Genomic DNA, 15,897 nt, shown 5'->3' with positions numbered 1-15,897 from the left:
TAAATTGTGATTGGGAATGAAAGCCATCAGAATCTCCTCCTTTTAACTTCCAGAAGTGCTATTACCTCCATGGGGTGGGGAACAAAAACACTTGCTTTCTTTGAGATCTATAGCCAAAGTTATGGGAAGTTTGAAAGAAAGTATTAAAAATTAAAATAAAAATCATTTTTTAAGAGAATCAGGGAGTATACAAAATAAAATATAAAGACAAAAAAATGAAATCCTTTCCAAAGTTTTGCAAATAGGGAATTTAATCAGATTTTCTAAAGTAAATCTGTGCCCCAGATCATACTGATTGTCATAGCTATAACTCTTCCAAAATCTCAAAATCCTCTTTAACTTAATATTGCACTTAAAAATGAGAAGATAGAACCATGTTCCTGTTTTGCAGCAAGCAATTTAGGCGCAAAATAGACTTTTGTAGAGAGCATCTGCACCATAATGAACACTTCAGTTAGTGTCACTGTCCACCTAAGTAGGCAGAAAAGGCTGTCTTGTTTTCTGTACCACTGCACTAAATGGAGAAGAACTGATAGTATCTCTCTGTTGCATCAATGTGTATGTTTTGTCATTGTGTACTCTGTAGTGCTTTTAAGCAACAGAAGAAGAAAAAAGCAAAAATACAAATGTCAGGGTTTTAAACTTTTTTTTTTTTTTAATTAGCTCATCATGTAGAATTTTACACAAATTTGAAAATTAAACTTAGTTCCAGAAAGTTTTATAAAGTGTATGCTCACTTCCTTTTGCTAATTACATTAAGAGAAATAAATAACATTTTTCATTTAGGCTCAAATCCTACTTAAAAAGACACAATACCAAAATGAGGATCATTTGTGCGAAATGAATGAGACTCTGATTAGTCTTTAATAACTTGGGTAAACTAGTTAATGAAAAACAAAACAAACAAGAAAAAAACATATTACTCAGGTTTTATTTAAATTGCTGACAAAAAGCAATTGGTTGTTGGTGTTTGTAGTTGGTGACCTGTTGTCAATATACTCCCTAAGCACTCCAACACTGTGATGCATGGGCTCAACTTCATGCCCAGGATCCTAATTAGATTTTCTGTCAATGCCTTCCACCTGTAAAGCATAAGTAGGCTTGAGTTTACATATCAATTTCCTATGTCATATGGTCATCTCAGAATGTTGGTATAGCTTTTGGTATTTTGACTGTTATGGTGTAGTGGTTTAGTGGTTAGGGATTACAGGGTGAATGGTTGAACCTGATCATCTTGAAGGTCTTTTCCAACCTTGATCGTTCTGATTCTATGACTTAAAAATACAGAAAGACCACCTTTGTGAGCAACAAAAAGGGCATATATCTTCATTACCATCCCCAAACCAAAGAAAACCTTTTCCCTCTCAGGAGATACAAAAGGATCAGTGATCCTGCACTCTAACCTGTATTTTTGAAGTTGGCAGTTGAAGTGTATTTCAAAAGGAGAAGGATGAAACCCAGAAAAGATTTTCCCATCTTATTTCTAGCTGTTCAATATCTTTACAGAAATTATGCCAATGTCTTGCATGCAGTGGTAAAACTCAGGTATTTAACATCTCTTTGGCACCAGCTGGAAGTCAGAGGGAGCTCAAGTCAATACAGAGTGATAAGGCAGCTCTCTGTACATGTGCCAAAATATAGAAGCAACTCACACAACATATATGATATAGGTTTCTCTGTCAAAAAGGAATATCCGAATATGACATGTCATTCTAATACAGTGCTATCACACCTTGCCAAAAATTGGATTTGTCCAAGGGTTTGATTTCAAAGACAGCAACACTGTATCAGTTCCAGAAATAAGAGAAAGAGCCAACATATCAAATATGAAAGGGAGAGCCAACAAATCACTGGGAAAAAAAATAACATAATCAAAGATACTGAGCTGTTCTGTACCTGCAGATTGTTCTAACTTTGGAAGACACTAAAAAGTGAAAAAGGCAGTAAAAATGAAATCTAGAGCAAAATTAACATTTAGATATGCATTTGTAGCATGAACAAATAAACAGGACAGAACTTACAAAACAGTCTTTCTTATTGCACCAAAATAATAACTAGGCAGTTTAGGAGCAAACACAGATGAAAGCAACTCTACCACCAGGGAATGTTGAATGGCTTTGCATAAAGTGCACTGAAATTTTGCTTACCAATTACCGCTATCGTGCAAAGTTCTATGGGGCAAAGTGCAGGATACAAGTTATCAAAAATATAAAAAAATTAAGAAAGGGGAAAAAAAAATTGAAACTGAATCTCCAAAAGCGTGTTACTGAAGTGTGTATCAAAGTAAGGTCCGAAATATCTGAGACTGTTAAATGTTGTACTCTTGAGAAATCTCTCATTCCATGAGAAAGAACTGCATTTCAGTCATCAACAGGGTCATCAGAAGGTGTAATTCATTAAATTTACACAGCGTTTTGAACTATTCTAAGAGGCAGAGGGATTTTAACTATTAGATGATTATCAGAACAAGCACAAACTTGATATCAGTGATCAAAGGGAAATATGACTGCAAGTGCCAAATCTTGCATATGAATTATTTTAAAACATTGTTCTTTGTATATGCAGATGAGGACTCAGATAGTGTATTCCATCACCATTTCCAATGTGTTACTCTAATAAAAGTTTGTTGTGCGTGTGATATCTGACGTCATTTGCGTCTTAATTTCACCATTTGGGATCACCTTTAAACTTCTTCTCAGGTCCTGCCGGGCAACAAAGGGTGCAGCTGCTGTGTGGCTTATCCCAGGAGAGGGAAGGCAGAATCCAGCCGCCCCAGCCTCCCACTGCAGTGAGGAGTGTTAGAAAGCAAGGAGGTTCTGCCCCATCTCTTGTAAGACCGCACGCCAGCCCCGGTGCCTCTTTGTGCACCCGATGTTGTGTGATCTTTGTTTTGTCCTGGCAAGATCATAAAAAATTGCCACGTATCCGAATACTGGATAGTGACACCCTCATGCTGGAATTCTTGAAAGTAATACGGGAAATTTAGTGTAAATGGTGAGAAAGGGGTCACCTGCTTTGACGACAAAGAGGAAAGGTGGTTCCAGAAAACGCTGAATCTTTCTAAGAGCGTTTTTCTACCATGGATTTACTAGATGGAATTACTTTTTCTGGTATGGAAGGACAAAATGTCATCAAGGTGCATTTTTCAATCTCACTTAGATTATGTTTCTAAATGCAAAACTGGTCATCCTCTTCAAATTACTCCTTTTTTTTTTTCTTTTTTCTTTTTTTTTTTAACCACTAGAAAATATATATAATCACAAAATCACACAGAATCACACAGAATTTTCATGGTTTGAAAAAGACCTCTAAGACCAGCATGTCCAACTGTCAACCCCTGCCTACCTCCTCACAAAAAAAACAAGAATAAAAGCCCACCAACCACTAGAGCATGTCCTGAAGTGCCTCATCTACACGGTTTTTAAATCCTCTGTGGATGGTGACTCCACCACCTCCCTGGGCAACCCATCCCAGTGTACCTAAACGCCTTTTATATTGTGCAAGACTAAAGAACTGCTGTTGTTCTTGGTTGGAAGCATGCATTTACATATGGCCAAATGAATAGTTCTCTAAAGTCCATGGACAAAATCTACATATAAGGGAAGCTTAAAAAAACAAAAACCAAAAACAATGTGCATGTGTCTGATTAAAGAACTGAATTCTACCTGCAAAGAAATGCCACAAGTTATCACTGATTAAATTACATTTCAGTGCACTTCACGATTTGTACTGTGAGAACCAGAAGCAGAGCTTCTGATTCTTTGTCATGTATTGATTTTTTCAAAGTGGTAGAGTTTCTTCAGTCCTGCACAAGCAAAAAAAAATCCAGCTATACTTACCACTGGTACACAGAGCTCTGACTTCGGTTGAGAAGGAAGAATCATATCTTATCATGACATCATGAGACAGAGAGAAATGCTACTTCAATACCCTGCATCTTGAAATACTTAAAAGCTGATGTGGAAAGTCATATAAACCTGAATTATCACTCATTTCCTTTTTCCTAATACAGAGATCAAGTGGCAACATAGAAAACACAATTAAATAAAAAAAAGGCACTTGTTTAGCAAGCAAGTTTAAAACAATATGGAATTTATATTAAAATATATATATTTGTCTACACAAATTGCAAGTTATTTATCACCCTGCCAATCTGAGTTCCCTTAAAGCTAAATAAAAGTATCTAAACTTTTACAGATTTAAGGAATTATTAAAAAACCAGAACAAATCGTAGCTTTTTTAACTTTTGTAGTACAGTAATAGTGCCTGGATAGAGTTCAGTATGACTGTCTATCTCTGAAGCAACATCACAATTTATTAAGGTCCCCTTATTTAATCCCCCCATCATAAGCCTGATACTCATAATTTTCATATCACAAAGGACAAATACGCAAACTTTTGTATTTGAATGTCTAATTTATGCTCACCATCCTCTTTTCCTAAGCAGTAAATGGTAGAGAAGAAAGCATTTTCTGCAGTTTCTGGGTGCTTTTATCTGAGGAAAAGCAGTTACATGTCATGTCCCTAAGGAATCTGATGCTCTCTTATTTCCCTGACCCTATTTCCATTCTGAAAGAAAGGAAACTATCCCATAGAAAGTTAACATATTTGGAGATCAGTAGGACTTGCAGTATGTAAATTATATGCCCTTCTCCTCAAGACCCACTCTAATCTTTTGGGACAAGGGCATATAAGCTCTCAAAATGAAATACCTTATAACAGAATTGTTCTATTCCACTCTTTTAGATCCTCTCTCAAGGGGGAATCAACACAATTCCAAGTCTCTGAGGAAAACAACACAATAAACTATACAGTTCAAATTTAATATCAAAGGGCACTCCTGATGGATGAAAGACCTTGAGACTTACCCAGTAAGATTTGCAATGTTTTTCTTTTAATTTGTAGTTCTTAATTGACTCATAGCATCTCTTTGGAGGGAAATTTGTATTCATTTTTTCACCATTGTAGTCACCATTTTAATAAAGAAAGACAGACAAAAGCATTCTGAAGCTGGAGGGCTACAAAAGATATTTCTTTTAAGGAGGAAGGAATAATGATTGCCTTTGAGCTTTAATCTGGATGACACTTCTCCCAGAAAATAATCCTCTGGCAGAAAATATTTTTTAGGGTTTCTTTTTCCTGTTTCACTGCTCTTTGTTGTCAAGAACAGTTATTTTTTACAGATAGAGAATTACTATAATAATGTTCAGCATGGTTCGAGTGCCTTGCTTATTTCAACTTCAGAAACAATGTTGGAAACTGTATTTAAAAGCTGCCAGGGAGATGGAAAAATAAAATTAAAGCAAGTCCTTAGATGAAGCTAAATGCAATAGGCGATGAAAAGCTGTCTAGTTTCTTGGATTCTCATGTCTGAGGAACGAGGTAGAGAAGGGGAGTGGAGACCATAGAGGTGCCAAGCTTGTTTGCTCTCCCTAAGAGTGCTCTCCTTTTAAAAGAGCAGATGGGACCATACTGGGTTAGATGGATCACTGACAATGAATGCCAGTAGAGCATTTCTTATCTCCGAGTCTTCAGATCAGAGTGGAAACTTGTATTTTTAAACTGAATATGGAGTTGTCAGTGAAATAATTGTTGTTTTCAATAGAACCAGGTTTTTGTGCTGTAGTTCTTGGCTATCTGTGCATATAGATACCGCATGTAACAAAAGAAAACTGTAAACATTTAAATGGACTAGAATACTATGATTGTGCAGAACGATATTGAAATTAGCTGCCTTGTACGCCTTAAATATAGTAAGTCACAAATACGTATTATCAGGTAACAAACACCAGCTCTTTAGAGCAAGCAGGTTATTCTTGTTCAGCTTTTTCTATCTGGCATCTAAACAAAAAACTTCTCATCAGGACTAGTTAAAAAAGAACTCAGGTTTAGTGAAGAGGGAAGAAGGAAATTATGCTTAATCTTTTAAAAACATATGCACCTAGTTATTAACCCTAAATTGTACTGTTTGTGCTTCTGTACACTTACTGCAAAGCTGACTTGTGGTACTCACAGGTACAAATGACTGAGCTGTAAGATTTTTTCTTCCTACATGTGTCTACTATATGCAAACAATTTAACTAAACAATTTTTAATAACCGAAGTGAGACAGAGAGTAGGTGTTGTTTTGATGTTGACATGTATCGAGCATTAATTAACCTTTAGTTTACAGTAAATTAATACTTTCACTACTGGAGTGGTCTTTAGTACTATATCTATGGATAAAAGCAGCTTACCTGAATAACATGTTTCAGCTTGTCAATAATTTGACTTATTGCAGGATCTGTTCCCTTCACTTTTACTTCTGGATTTGAAGACTGAGCTTTGATTCCATTGCCAACCACACGATGAGTATAGCTAGTTTAATACACAAACATACACACGAAAATGGCTTAGTAAGTTATTCTACTCTCAGTCATCTTCTAGTTCATATTAACTCTCATGGCACCAACATTCACTTTAATGAGATGCATTAATTTTGTGCATATATTTTTCACAGAGAAAAAATACACCATAATATAATTACTACATTCCACAAGGTTGTATTATTTATTATAGCTTTAAGTTTACTACAAGAAAAGAGTTATCTACATTTTGAAGCAAGAAACATTCAGCCCTCTGCATGGATTTTTTGTATGTGCAAAGACATTTTGGTTTTGCGAAACACAAACTATGTGATGATTGTCTAAAATTACATGACATTTCAGGTTTTTAAAACAAACTCTAAGTTCTACACACACAGTATGTTCAGAACTACACTTTAAGTTTCCTATTGTTTTTGTGAATAAACATGCAGAAAGTTTATGTCATGACAAACGACAAATTGTGCAAAAATTATTTAACAGTACATAACTGATACAAGTACACAGTAGGCCAAAATTTACATAATAGATAGATATGTAAAAAGAAGCAACGTAAACCAGATATATGTTCATTCAGAAAGAACTGCTGCAGTAAGTAGAACATTGTTTCTAATATATCAAAGCTCAAAATAGCGAGACTAAAATGAACCATCTATCAGAATTCTGTAGCTTATTAAAATGCCATTCTTAATTCAACTTCCCATGTTATATTTAATCCTCAAGTTGTGCAAGAAAAAATTAATATCTACCTTCTCATCACAGATTCTGTACATTATGCAAATACCCTCCATATGTTAGATTTTATGAGAATACACTACAAGAGGATAGGTCTATATATCTCTGTCTCAAAAATATTTTGCCAGCTGTTACACTGTATGACAAAGAAAGGAAAGAACCCTATCAGGAATGGAGTAAAAAATGCCTAATTCCTGCTTATTAGATCTGCATATGGGCATAGACAACACAGCAGATTCAAATTTTGCAGACTCTGCTTTATGAAAAATATTGCAGCTCCTCTTAGCTCTGCAGAAAACCTTCCATGTGTGCTAAACAATGAACACTGTTCATTAAAGCAGGGTTGCCACATAACAGCAATATTTCATCTTTGATCTTTGCTTACATATCACCTTAAGTGAGATTGAGCATATTTCTAAGGAAGCATACACAGACCCAGATATCATTTCTATAATGACATTGGCCATGCTCATGGATATAAGTTAACCCTGTCACACCAAATTACTCTAAGCTTTCCATAGGTCCCGGAGAGCACAATTTACCTTCTATATTGTGTGACAAAAATTAGTAGCTCCTCACGGCATTATGAGAAGATACTTTTTGGACTACAAGTTCTGCAAAATGCTTCAAAAGTAAACTAATTCTGAGGCTCAACAAAATTTTGCCCAACTTTTAAGGTATTAAGAGCCAGCAGTCTTTCATCACTTAAGTCCTTTACAGCATTGGATTTCACACAGTAAATAATAACATTCTAGACCTTCTACATACAGCTCTGCATGTGCTATTAAGGGCAAGTGTACTCTATTTCTTCTGCATGCAATGAAGTTCACTGGAAGCAGATATAATATCAAATTTCAATTCAATTATGTATCCAGATATCACAGCAATGATCACTTAGAATTAGTCACAAGTTAAAGATTCCAGCTTTATTCAATCTTCATTTGAGAAAATGAAGCTGTATCCAATATTCAGGACATACTGTATGAACTTATGGTAAATACTAAAAATAATAAGCTCATTCCTGAAGCCATTATGGAACCCTTTACTGATTCACCAGCCATACTATTACTTGGAACAGATGTTCATGATACACAATCAGTACAGCAAGGCTTTAATGCACTTCATGTAGTTCACTGGAACACTGTAGTTGAAATGAGTTTTTTAAAAATCTTCATAGCACTGTTGAATACATTGGATATATGAACTGTTCATATTCATCACAAAGTGGTATTTTGGTTTATAGGAGACAGCTTTTTGTACTGTCTAGTAGTGATGGAGCAATTTGCCAGCTTGTAGTAATGAGGAAAAGCTTTTTATAGGGATGTGTACAAAATCTGCAGCCTTTCTGCTAGACTTGGAGGAACATTTAATGCAGCAATTTCAGCAGAGTTAGCAAATCTTACAGTAGCTTCCAAAGATAAAATTAAAAAACCCGTCGAACCTGAAAACCTTCTCCAAGATTTTCCTCAGAAATCCTTTTTTCACAGTCATTTGTCTCAAAGTGGTTAATTCAATATGGAATTCCTGCCTTCACCATTCAAGATGAACAATACTGCACTCAAGAGATGGACAACTGGTTTAACTCAACACATTGGTTTAATGCAGCACAGCAGTTTCTCTTCATGCTACAACACAATAAAAAACAAAACACCTTAAAGGTTATGACTGTCCTTTCTATAGTGCTCTCATTTTCTGTTTCACAGCATGCAAAACCTATGTCCTCACTTTCTGTCACTCAGAATTCTTCAATTAAACAACTTTTTTCAAATGCTGTAATCCCAGCTTTTACACATGTGCCTATAGGCTGCATAACTATGAGAAAAATAATGTCCTTTTTCTTTTTTTAATTCAATTGATGATCACAGAATTATGGAATGGTTTGGGTTGGAAGGGACCTTAAAGATCATCTAGTTCCAACCCCCCTGCCATGGGCTGGGACATCTTCCGTTAGACCAGGTTGATCAAAGCCCCATCCAACCTAGCCTTGAATGCTCCTAGGGAGGAGGCATCCACAGCTTCTCTGCCAACCCATTCCAGTGTTTCACCACATTCACAGGAAAGAATTCCTTCCTAATATCAAATCTAAATCTACCTCCTTTCAGCTGGAAATTATCCTGCCTCATCCTATCACTCCAAGTCTTTGTAAAAAGTCCCTCCCCAGCTTTCCTGTAGGCACCCTTCAGGTACTGGAAGGCCACAATAATGTCTCTCTGAAGCTTTCTTCATGCTGAACTACCCCAACTGTCTCAGCCTGTCTTCATAGCAGAGGTGCTCCAGCCCTCTGATCATCTTCATGGCCTTTCTCTGGACTTGCTCCAACAGCTCCATGTCCTTCTTTTATAGTGGGCTTCAGAACTGGAGACAGTACTCCAGGCGGAGTCTCACAAAAGCAGAGTAGAGGGGGAGAATCACCCCCCTTGACCTGCTGGCCATGTTTCTTTTGGTGCAGCCCAATACAGTTGGCTTTCTGAGCTGCAAGCACACATTGCTGGCTCATGTTGAGCTTTTCATCAGCCAACACACACAAGTCTGTCTCCTCGTGGCTGTTCTCACTTAATTCTCTACCCCACCTGAATTTGTGCTTGGGATTGCCCTGACCCAGGAAAAGTGTTACCAATTAATTTGGTTCTGTGTCTCCCACTGCTAGTCATTCTGCTATAGTCCATATTCTTTTCAGACTCTCTCAAAGGCAAAATACATTTCTGCTACCCAGGTAGAGGAGCTTTATTATCTAATACTTCCTTGAAAGACCATCAAGTCCAACCATAACCTAAATCCTCCTACCATAACCTAATTTACCCGTTCAGTGATTAAATCATGTCGCTAAGCACTATATCTATATTTATTTTAAACACTTCCAGGGATGGTGATTCCATTGCCTCCCTAGGCAGCCTGTTCCACTGTCCAACCACTTTTTCAGTAAAGAAATTCCTTAGCCTCCACTTCTTCAAACTAAACAATCCCAGTTCCCTCAGCCTCTCCTCATAGGATTTATTCTCCAGACCTTTCACCAGCTTGGTAGCTCTTCTCTGGACATGCTCTAGCAACTCAACATCCTTCTGGTAGTGAGTGGCCCAGAACTGCACACAATACTTGAGGTGTGGCCTCACCAATGCTGAGTACAGGGGCACAATCATCTCTCTACTCCTGCTGGCCACGCTATTCCTGATGCAGGCCAGGATGCTGTTGGCCTTCTTGGCCACCTGGGCACACTGCTAGTTCATGTTAAGTCAGCTGTCAACCAGCACCCCCAGGTTCTTCTCCACCATGGAGCTTTCCAACTACAAGGAAGGAGAAGCCACATAGGACTGGCTTTTGTGAGAAGATGCAAGAAGCATCTTCCAATAGAGGCAATGCCAACTTTTTCCAAGATGGAACCATGCTGGCCAAACCTGAGCCAATCAGTTAGGATGGTAGCACTTCTGTAATAACATATTTAAGAAAGGGGAAAAAAAATGATGAGCAGCAGCAGCCAGAAGAGAGTAGTGAGAATATGTGAGAGTAACAACTCTGCCAACAAGTCAGTGAAGAAGGAGAGGGAGGAGGTGCTCCAAGCACCAGAGCACATTGTTCCCCTGCAGCCTGTGGTAAAGATCATGGTGAGGTAGGCTGTCCCCCTGCAGCCCATGAAGGTCCACAGTGGAGCAGATATCCACCTGCATGGAGGACCCCATGGGGAGGCTTGAAGGGGTCTGTGACCCCATGGCATTTCTGTACTGTAGCAGTTTCCTGGCAGAACCTGTGTATCCATGGACGGGAGCCCATGATGGAGCATGTTTTCTGGTAGGACTTGTGACCCTGTGGAGGACCCATGCTGGAGCAGTCTGTTCCTGAAGGACTGCACCCCATGGAAAAGACCCATGCTGAAGCAGTTCATTAAGAACTGTCTCTTGTTGGTTGGACGCCATGCTAGAGCAGAGGAAGAGACGGCAGAGGAAGAAGCAGCAGATACAATGTGTGATGAACTAACTGCGACCCCCATTCCCAATCCCTCTGCAGCACTCAAGGGGAAGAGGTAGGGAAGCTGGGATTGAAGCTTAGCCTGGGAAGATGGGAAGGGTTGCAGGAAGGCGTTTTAATATTTGGTTTTATTTCTTATTGTCCTACTTTGATGTGGTTAGTAACAAATTAAATTAATTCCCCAAATCAAGTCTGTTTTCCCTGTGATGGTAACTGCTGAGTGATCTCCATGTATTTATCCTGACCTATGAGCCTTCTCTTGTATTTTTGTCCCCTGTCCAGCTGAGGAGGGGGAGTGATAGAGTGGCTTGGTGGGCACCTGGAATCCTCTCAGGGTCAACCCACCACACCAAATTTCACAGTACTCTTTTTGCATACCAGTTCACAGCATAAAGGTGAAATAACATTTTTCATGTGATGCTGCAATGCTAAATGACATCCGTCTCAGTATACAACCCCCAAATGTGAACAAACTCAACATGCTGAAGTAAATAAATGCATATATTAGCATTTTTTCCTGTTATTGGAAATCCTAAGCCATATTAAATTTGCTTTCACAGCAAAGTGATCTGGCTTTGATCAAATTACAATAAAATCTACCATTTAACCTTGAATCTTCTGTAATTACAGGCTCTGACAAGTCACAAGGCATGTTGAAAATATTTTTTATTTCTTCAGGTGTATAATAAGGCATTGTCACACTTCTGAAGTATTGCTTTATTGAGTCTTATGATAAAAGCAAGATTATGGAAGTCAATCTCTTTTTGTTTAATCTACCCTTTTGCTGCTTGAAATTATGTCTTTTGCATACAAAAATTATAACCTTACTTATAAGTTGTTGTTTTATTTTCCACATATCATTGTGTTTAATTAAGAAATGTCTATAAATCTAGCATCTTCAAACATTCTAATGTGGACTAAATGATCTGTCAGAGCTAAATGGGCAATTGGGAATCTGAGCATGGTACATAAAACTTCATCCCTGTAGACTTACATTTCATGCAAAATATGTTTCCCATTCGTTGGGCGAAAAACATAAAAAAGCTGAGACTATTTGAGATACTTCATTCATTATACAGTTTTAATACACCATTAGTCACTTTCTGTTTCTTTTACTCCTAATGTACAAGTAATGGAGAAAAACATTTCAAGGATTCCCACAGAGGTAGCCTGACTTGAGCAAGTGTTGCTCAGATTTGAATCCTGGGGAAAAAAAGATGACAAATTTATTGCTGGAGAAATTATAGACCTACCATCTGTGCTCATTTCTTTGCAAGTATGGTAATGTATCACACTGCTTTAATAGGCAGACTTGGTCCCCAAGTACTATTCATTTTCATCAACACTAGGAGAAAAAAACAAGTACCAATATATTTGTATTCTATAAACATGTTTAAAAGTGATGAATAACAAGGTGCCCATTTTCTGAGCTCAATATATGAATATTCATATGAATTTCCTATTACTCTCTCTTGTAGCTATGAAAACAGTTGGTGGGTTTTACATTTGATTGTATTGAAATCTCTGTTAAAAGAGAAGATCATGCTTTAGCTGCCATCATTGATTTCTTGGTACATGCAGTTGGAAAAGCTATTAGAATTAACAAATATATTCCTTCTCATAAGAATAAATAATTTTGGACATGGTGCTTAAGGCAGATCTGTACCTTTATATGTCTCCAACATAAATAATAATCTATAATTATATTATATTATGATGACAACAAATACTGATACTTTCTAATGTATATGACAACAACACCATGACTTTCTATTCCTTCATCCTTACTTTGTAGAGTGACATCAGCATAAAACATACAAAATGGAGTAAGAAATCAATGCTAAAAGTGGGTCTGATCTAAACTTCTCCAGAGTTCATCTCCCTGTGCTACTAGTGTTTTGCTTCAGACTTGTAACTCTTTAAATTTGGTGCTAGTTATCTCTGCTATTGGTACAGTAACTCAACTCTTGGTTAGTAACAGATGAAGTTCAAATAAAGCCAGCCTTATTTAGAGCAGTCTTTCATACAGCTAATAAAGGACTCTTTCAATAAACCAATTATCTAACTACAAAAAGAAGAAACATTAATTATGGAAACAAACAGGGAAAATTTTGAGTTGGAAAAATCTATTTCAGTACTTTCAAATAAGAATTCCTGCAATTTGTGAAACTTGAATTGAGGTATGCAGATGTGCACTAGAACTGGAACTTGAGCAGAAGTAGAAATACATCAAAGTTCTTTGCTTCATCTGGCCTGTAAATAGTACAATCATTTCAGTTTAATCTCATCATAACTGAAAGCTAAAATGCCTGCATATTGCCTGGGGAGCAACACAGAGCTGGACAATTGGACCTGCTAGGAAGAGGTACTGCTGAGTTCATCAGGAGTTTCAAGACATGAGCCTCAGCTTGAAGGGTCAATAATTTTGATAGGTGGTAAGGATGATCCAATCTTGCAGTGTGGACAGCCCATTGCACAACATGGGCCCCAAAGATATCCTTAACATTCTTTCCCAGATACATATTCTGGAACGTTGGAGTCTTTTTTCCAGTCTATGACTTTTTGGAGGTTGGTTTGATTGGGTTGTTTTGCCCAGTTACAACCTGAAGTTGAACACTGAAGTAAGGAGCAGAGAGGGCTTCCTAAAATGGCTGCAGGGCACAGCAACATGGCTTCTGGATCACAGCAGCATGACATAGCCTTGCCACTTAAGAACACAGGTAAAATGAGTGCATGTGCCCTGAAGACTTACGGTGAGTCTGAGGGACATACAGATAGTGCAATAATTCACCAGAGATGGAAAACAGATACCTCAGTAAGGGGAAACTGGGAGGGAGATACAGTTAAGATATACCTGCTTGTAATAATCTGACATAAAGTACCTCAGTGTCATGTTTTACAGATGTAAACTGCTAAATACCTTCCAAATATTGACCAAAAATACATATTGTTAGATCAGAATAGTAAATATTACCTAGCCATGGCAATGTGGGCCAAGATCCTTAAATAACTATGCAGAATATTCACAAAAGTCAAATATTTTTTAAAACTGATTTAAACCTAGACTCAAAGACAATTTTTATTTTACCTGAAAAAACAGAATATGTACAGAGTTATAAGTAAAAAGTATAAGTACATGCAAATTTTGAAACATCAAGGTTTTTTTCCTTCTGGGACTGTCTAATTATTCTTATTGTCTGTAGGTTTGACAGGATTCAAATCCACATCAAAACCTAGAGAACATCACACACCCCCCACTTAGCCCCCGCAAAAAAAAAAAAAAAAAAAAAAAAAAAAAAAAAAAAAGAGGAATATTCTTCAGGCAGTTCCAAAAAACTGGGAAATTATGCCTCTGAAAGCCATAAGTCTCCCACTACGATTTCATGGTTGTATAGAGTCTGAACAAGGTCTAATACACATGATCGTCTTTGCCTAATTGTTCTGTTGAGGTGTCTTTCACTTTCCAGGTTACAGAAGAGCACAGTTTCAACAGGAGAAACACAATACCCTGTGATTTTTAGAAAACTTTTCTGTTACACAGACATTATTGGTTTACATGCAACCAATGACAGGTTTGAAGAGGAACTGCACACAACCAACCACCATGGTTTCTTATTGTAATTTTTAGTGAAAATTACCCCAAGAAACAAAAACAAATTAACTCAGAGCCACTACAGACTTGAAGTTTCTTTTCATCATAGATCAGCCTGTTGGAGAACTAAGGAAGTCTCTGTACATTTCTAGAAAATTATGTTTCTGCATGTCCTCATAGTCCTGGGAATTTCAGCAGACAAAAAAGTAGTAACAGGTCAAGATAGTCACTTCCTCCAGTTACTGAGGGGGCAAGTTTGTAATAGTAAAATTCATTTTTTATTTATATGTAAGCTTGAAACACTGGACAGAGGAGCAGGTTAGAACTACACTCTTCTTGATGATGCTGAAGTGAAAGACAGAGGGACTAACTTTGCCTTTAATGTTTTCAGGTATACTAGGACATCAAGCAAGGAAATCCAGAAAAAGAAGAACTGAACATAATGAGTGGGATTCAAACTTGCTGCTTCTTCCATTGCTTGGAGCTTCTTTTAGGCACTTGAACTATGTTCCAAGTGGGAAGATTAAATATCAAAAGGTTTATTATCACAGCTAATGCTATTCTCTAGAACAACCCTACATGTCTTGCCAGTTAAGCCTCTTCCAGGAAGCCTGATTATGTCCTGCTCTTTAGCAAGTTCAGCTGTTGGCCTCAGCCTGGTGTCTCTCTGTCAGCTGCTACCATCACCTTCTACCATCACTTCTTGGGCTTTTCAGTGTTTGGCCCCATTTACTTTATCAAGAGCTACTCAGAGATGTCTGAGTTGCCAGGTTACAGGATCATGATTTTGAGACAACTGCTCTAGTTGTGAAGGGCTTAATCACTGGGGTATATTGCCTTGCTTCTGAAATACTCATGTGTATCAGGTCGCCATACTGCTGTGAAAGGCTTAGGTGGTTCATAGCTGCTTCAACTGCACAGAGACATTGCCTGACAATTACTCTCTTTATCAGTTTGTGGCAACAGGATTCTCACCTCCATTTGCAATATTTCAACTCAAAGTGAAATCTTAACTGATAGCATTAGAGTAATCTCAATGAGAGCAAGCAGGCATCCACCCCTAACTTGTCAGCTGGTAGCAATGGAGAATTATCTCCATTGGCTTAATGTTCTGCGTTTGAAACTGATTTGGTATAATTGACACAATGCTGATTTTCATCAGTTGACCATTTTAAGTAAGCACAGAAATGCCAGGGAAGTAGTTTGAAACCAGGTGTTTCCTTCCTATGCATTCTTTGGGAAACTCCA

At 37.6% G+C, this 15,897-nt stretch overlaps 1 protein-coding gene across 1 annotated transcript in view; it reads right to left on the bottom strand.

Moving 5' to 3' along the window:
* The window catches only part of GPC5 (glypican 5), a 686,278-nt gene that overhangs the window by 439,271 nt on the left and 231,110 nt on the right, over positions 1–15,897 (bottom strand). Inside the window, exon 6 of the mRNA XM_051639362.1 lies at positions 6,237–6,357. Coding sequence (XP_051495322.1) covers positions 6,237–6,357 — 121 coding nt within the window. The remainder of the gene's footprint in view (positions 1–6,236; positions 6,358–15,897) is intronic.

The sequence above is a fragment of the Apus apus genome, chromosome 1 (assembly GCF_020740795.1).
Source record: "Apus apus isolate bApuApu2 chromosome 1, bApuApu2.pri.cur, whole genome shotgun sequence".
Taxonomy (NCBI): Eukaryota; Metazoa; Chordata; class Aves; order Apodiformes; family Apodidae; genus Apus; species Apus apus.
Note: the sequence above shows the minus strand (reverse complement) of the source record. Positions and strands in the feature narration are given on the sequence as shown.